Source organism: Adiantum capillus-veneris, chromosome 21 (assembly GCF_014529385.1).
Source record: "Adiantum capillus-veneris isolate H3 chromosome 21, ASM1452938v2, whole genome shotgun sequence".
NCBI classification, from domain to species: Eukaryota; Viridiplantae; Streptophyta; class Polypodiopsida; order Polypodiales; family Pteridaceae; genus Adiantum; species Adiantum capillus-veneris.
The window spans coordinates 45,069,563-45,074,597 of NC_140951.1; the positions used below are offsets into that span (position 1 = coordinate 45,069,563).

The 5,035-nt window shown below is 42.3% G+C and overlaps 1 protein-coding gene and 1 pseudogene across 1 annotated transcript; one reads left to right on the forward strand and one right to left on the reverse strand.

Moving 5' to 3' along the window:
* Positions 1-2,367: 2,367 nt before the first annotated feature.
* On the reverse strand, positions 2,368-3,948 carry LOC147430875 (pentatricopeptide repeat-containing protein At4g18520, chloroplastic-like). The gene is made up of 4 exons (XM_086493596.1): positions 3,391-3,948; positions 3,091-3,282; positions 2,736-2,862; positions 2,368-2,630 (listed from the first exon to the last, which is right to left on the reverse strand). Exons 1-4 carry the CDS (start codon positions 3,946-3,948, stop codon positions 2,368-2,370), a joined length of 1,140 nt encoding a protein of 379 aa, XP_086349722.1.
* Positions 3,949-4,545: 597 nt separating this feature from the next.
* Positions 4,546-5,035, forward strand: part of LOC147430876 (alpha-(1,4)-fucosyltransferase pseudogene) — a 2,181-nt pseudogene continuing 1,691 nt past the window's right edge.

The window sequence follows — 5,035 nt, forward strand, 5'->3', positions numbered from 1 at the left end:
GTGTCGACGCTCGTCTCAAGGAGGCAACGAGCGTCGGGAGAGACGAAGCGACGGTGGATCTTGTGGCTTCGCTTGTTTTAGTAGTGGCGGGGAAACGGAGTCCCCTATTTCAGAGCGTGCCACCTCCGACGTTGAGGATGAAGATACTGATGCACCTGTGCCAGACACGCATGGGCGCTACTACAGGGTAAAATATGGCGATGAGGTACACTTTAATACAACACAGGACAGGGCATTCCGATGCCATCCATCTTCAAATTCTTATACATTCAACGTATATAAACTGTTTTGTAAAGTTTAGAGACCAACTGCCCGATATGCACGCTACATTGAGGACGCGCTGCATGCTAGATTTCCAAATGCCCACAATCAACGTTTTTTGGTTGGAAGGTTACATAAAAATATTTTTGAAAAACAAGCAGTCCAGTGTACGGCGCACAGCAACCAAGTAGGTTAGAGATCCAGACAAGAGCTATCGCGGTGGCAACATGGCAGATGCGGAGTGGGAGTGGACAATGCAAGAAAAGAGCGATCAGGCTGCGACCGGCTCATTCTACAGACAACAACGTGAAGCTCGCGCTAGACAAACTCCCACGCACTATGACTCGAGAGGCAAGGCAATCTGAAAGGATAAATATGTAAGATTGATTAAATTACAATTTAAATCGGTGATTATAAAGATTATATTTAATGATTTGTTATTGTAATTTCTAACTTAGAAAAATATCACTCTTACTTGACCAACCAAGGAGATATTAAGTACCGGAAGCGACATACAAAATTTGATACTTGGCGATGGTTGTTCGAAAAAAACCACATCTATCGTAAGCAATTCGACACAGTGATTGGATCACTACAAGCGGTAAGTTTAAACAAGTAATTTTATATCAATTATTTTGACCTGTTGATAATTGTTTAATTTGGTTTGGGTTTATATAGAGTCAAGGTGATCAAACATACATGTCTCTGGACGACAACGAGAACGAGGAGGATTAGATAGAAAAATATTTATCGACGCTTTCGTAAAGTCACAATGTGACGCAATGTATATACAACTATTTATATTTTATTTGTAACTTTTTTAAATAGTTGATCTTCTGCACATTAAATTGTGAATGTAAAATAAATTCAATTTCAATTCTTTGGTTTTTTTGTATACTCTTTCAAAAAACAATTGAAGTTTCATTGTTTTATGCAGGTAAAAAATAAAGGTGCTCATTTGGGCTGCCCAATTTGGGCTACCCAAATTGGGCAGCCCAAATGAGCACCTTTATTTTTGAAAGGGCATTTAGCGATAATTGACACGGTAATACCAGCGACAACTGACGCGATAATAGCAGCGATATATTACCGCAGATATTACTACGATTATTTCTTTCAAACCACTACTGCGATTGGAGCAGCAGTTATTGTTGCGTATACAAGTTTTTCTCTCTCCATTTTTCTTTGTTTTTCTGCGACAATTCTAGCGGTTATAGACGATTGCTCTTATAGTGTATTACATTTACAATGCTTGTGTGTGTGCTCATAATAATAGGAGTTCTTACCAAGAAGTGTTGGGGTCAGCCCAACTTGGGTGGTCACTAAAACCTAACGATAACTCTCTTTACATTTGTACAAAAGCGTCTCTCTCTCTCTCTCTCTCCCCCCATAGCTATGTCGGTTCAAGAACAATGCACTTCCGCTTCGACGACGGACTCCTTGGGGTAGTGTCTAAACCCTCTTTGATGGATTGGCACCATTATATCATTGTTAAAAAATCTGTAGACATACATTTCAGTAGTGGTGCACATCATGTGTATAGTGCCTTTATGCATGTATGAGTAAACGGGCAAGGAGCTTTGCAGAGTCGAAGTGAAGCACCGCTGCAGTAAATAGAGCGGGCGTTGCCTTCACGTTGCTCGTAACTCATATGTCCGCATTGCTATGCCCATTTAGGAGTCAAAAGTCCAATAGGCCAAAAGAGATACCAAACCCTCCTTTTTTTTTCCCATGTGGGACAGCCATTATACCCAAAGCTTCACTCATGTTAGGTGACACAAACTAATGAAAGCTTCACTCATGTTAGGTGACACAAACTAATGAAAGCTTCACTTGCACAATCTGCTTTCTTACATATTTAGTACCTTCAGTTCTAGTGGGACTACAATATTCAATTAAAAAAACTTCAAAACTACTAATCCATCAATATAATTTCCACATAGCTTTCAATGTCTACGATCATTATATGACCTCAAAAACTTAAAACGTTCATGCAAGTGCAGTGTTCTGAGCCTAGTGTAATACCACATTTTCCTCATCACGTTTGGCCCTCATCCACTAGACCTTAACGGCTACATGCATTAAGCACATTAATATGTGCAATTGCTATTTGGTAGATGCCATCCTGTTGCTTCCATTCAAAACAGTACAGAGCTTCCTTGGCCAGCCCTGCTGGGTATATCCTCCGATAATAAGTGCATTTAAAGAGACTACATCTGGAGGAAAACCTCGCATTCGCATTCGCTGAAAAGAGCCTGAGCTTCTACTGCCTGACCCTGTTGGGCATATCTTGCAATCAATGCATTCCAAAAGACGACAAAGCTCATGAAAATATTTTCTGCCTTTACAAGGACCATGTGCCCAAAGCACTGCCGAGAATAACACCTTCTCTTAGCAATTCGACTAGCAACCTTCTTATGAGGTTTTTTACCCATGTCACTGTGTGTGTGTAATGCCATGTGCGTTCAAGATACAAGCATGGTTGATTGCATTTGAATAGAGACACTTGGTTTGCATCCTCTGAAAAACAGCACAGAGCTTCCTGGCCCTGCACTTATTGGGCAATCCATAGGAGACCACATCAATCTCAGCAAAATCATTCTGCAATGCACCATGTTTAGCATAAATGCCAGCCAATGCATTGTGATACTTTTCAAGATCCCCCAACTCAAAACGTCATTATGCATTTGTCCATCCATTTGTCAGTTTCTTATGTAATGACAAAAGACCGCATAGGTGATTGCATCTGAAGACAAGCCCTTGCTTCGCATCCTCTAAAAAAAGTCCAGAACTTCCTAAGCCCTGCCTCTGTCAGGCAGATCCTCCAACCAATGCACTCCAAGAAATGACATCTGGGACTGGAAGCTCGTCAAAAACTTTATGTTCTTTGGTGAATACACCACACGTGGCATACATGTTGGCCAAATCACTGCCAAGCATAATTCCTTTTTCTGAAATCCCTTGACTAGTAATGTCACCATGCTTTCGTTCATCCATGTTAGCTTCTTGGTTAATGCCACACTTTAAGACGCAAGCATAAGTGATTGCGTCTGGAGAGATGCCCTCACTTTGCATCCTCTGAAAACAACTTAAGGCTTCTTTGCCCTGCCCATGTTGGGCATACCCTACAATAAGTGTAGACCAAGAGACAAGATCCCGAACAGGAAGCTCATCAAAAATATTTTGTGCTTTTGTTGGTGCACCACATTTCATATACATGTCGACCAAAGCATTTCCAAGCACAACACATTTTTCCAACAACCCCTGACTAGCAATTTCATCGTGAACTTTTTTGCCCATATCAATTTCTTGCCTAATGCCACATGCCTTCAAGATGCAAGAATAGGTAATTGCATTCGGAGGGAAGCCCTCGCTTCGCATCCTTTCAAAACAGCCCAGAGCTTCCTGGGCCTGTCCTTTTTGGCCACATCCTGCAATGAGTGCATTCCAAGAGACGACATTGCGGACACGAAGCTTGTCAAGAACATTTTGTGCTTTTGCCAGTGCACCAAATTTGACATACATATTGACCAGAGCACTGCCTAGCACGACATTTTTGTCTAAGATACCTTGACTAATAATCTGACCATGCAATTGTTCACCTATGTCAGCTTCTTGTGTAATGCCACAGGACTTCAAGATGCAACCATAGGTGATCGCTGTTGGAGAGAGGCCCTCGTTTCCCATCCGACGAAAACAACCTAGAGCTTCTTGACGACATCGCGAAGAGGAAGTTCATAAAAAACCTTTCGTGCTTTTGCAAGCACACCACACTTGACGTACATGTTGACCAAAGCATTGCTAAGCACGACATCTTTTTCCAAGATCCCCTGTCTAACAATCTCATCATGGATTATTTTACCCACATCAATTTCTTGACTAATGCCGCGTGCCTTCAAGATGCAAGCATAGGTGACTGCGTCTGGGGAGAGGCCCTCACTTCACATCCTCTGAAAGCAGCCCAGAGCTTCTTGGCTCTGCCCCCGCTGGCAATATCCTGCTATTAATGCACTCCAAGAAATGACATTTCGGACAGGAAGTTCATCAAGAACATTCTGTGCTTTCGTCAATACGCCACATTTGGCATACATGTCAACCAAAGCACTGCCGAGTACAACATCATTTTGCAAGAGCCCCTGACCAATAATCTCACCATGCATTTGTTCACCGATATCAGCTTCTTGCATAATGCCACAGAGCATAGGTGTTTACATTAGGAGAGCGGCCCTCCCTTCGCATCCGATGAAAACAACCTAGAGCTTCATTGCCCTGCCCATGTTGGACATGCGCTGCAATAATTGCATTCCAAGAGATGACATCCCGGAGAGGAAGCTCATCAACAACTTGTTGTGCTCTGTCAAATACACCGCACTTCGCATAGATGCCAGACAAGGTGTTCTCGAAGTATGTGTCTCAAGCAACCCATTATCAGCATTAACTGCCTTGGTACAAATTACGAATTCAAGCTCTGTAAACACGTTATGTGTGCGCGCGCACGCGTGTGTGTGTGTGTGTGAGAGAGAGAGAGCAAGTGGGGTCCAAAATGCCCTTTGAATTTATGGAATATTCCAAATTATGTTGCACGGGGTATTTTTTAAAAAATTCCAAAGTTTCGAGGCATCCAAATATTTTTGGGTTTAGATCCCACGACCAGTTGGTAGGGTTAGGGTTTTATGAAAGATCGTAACCTCTTTCTATTCTAGGCCCCTTGACAACACTTTTCGAGTTCCAATTTAGTTCTTCTTGTCCTCTTGGTGAGTTTCTCCCAAATGGG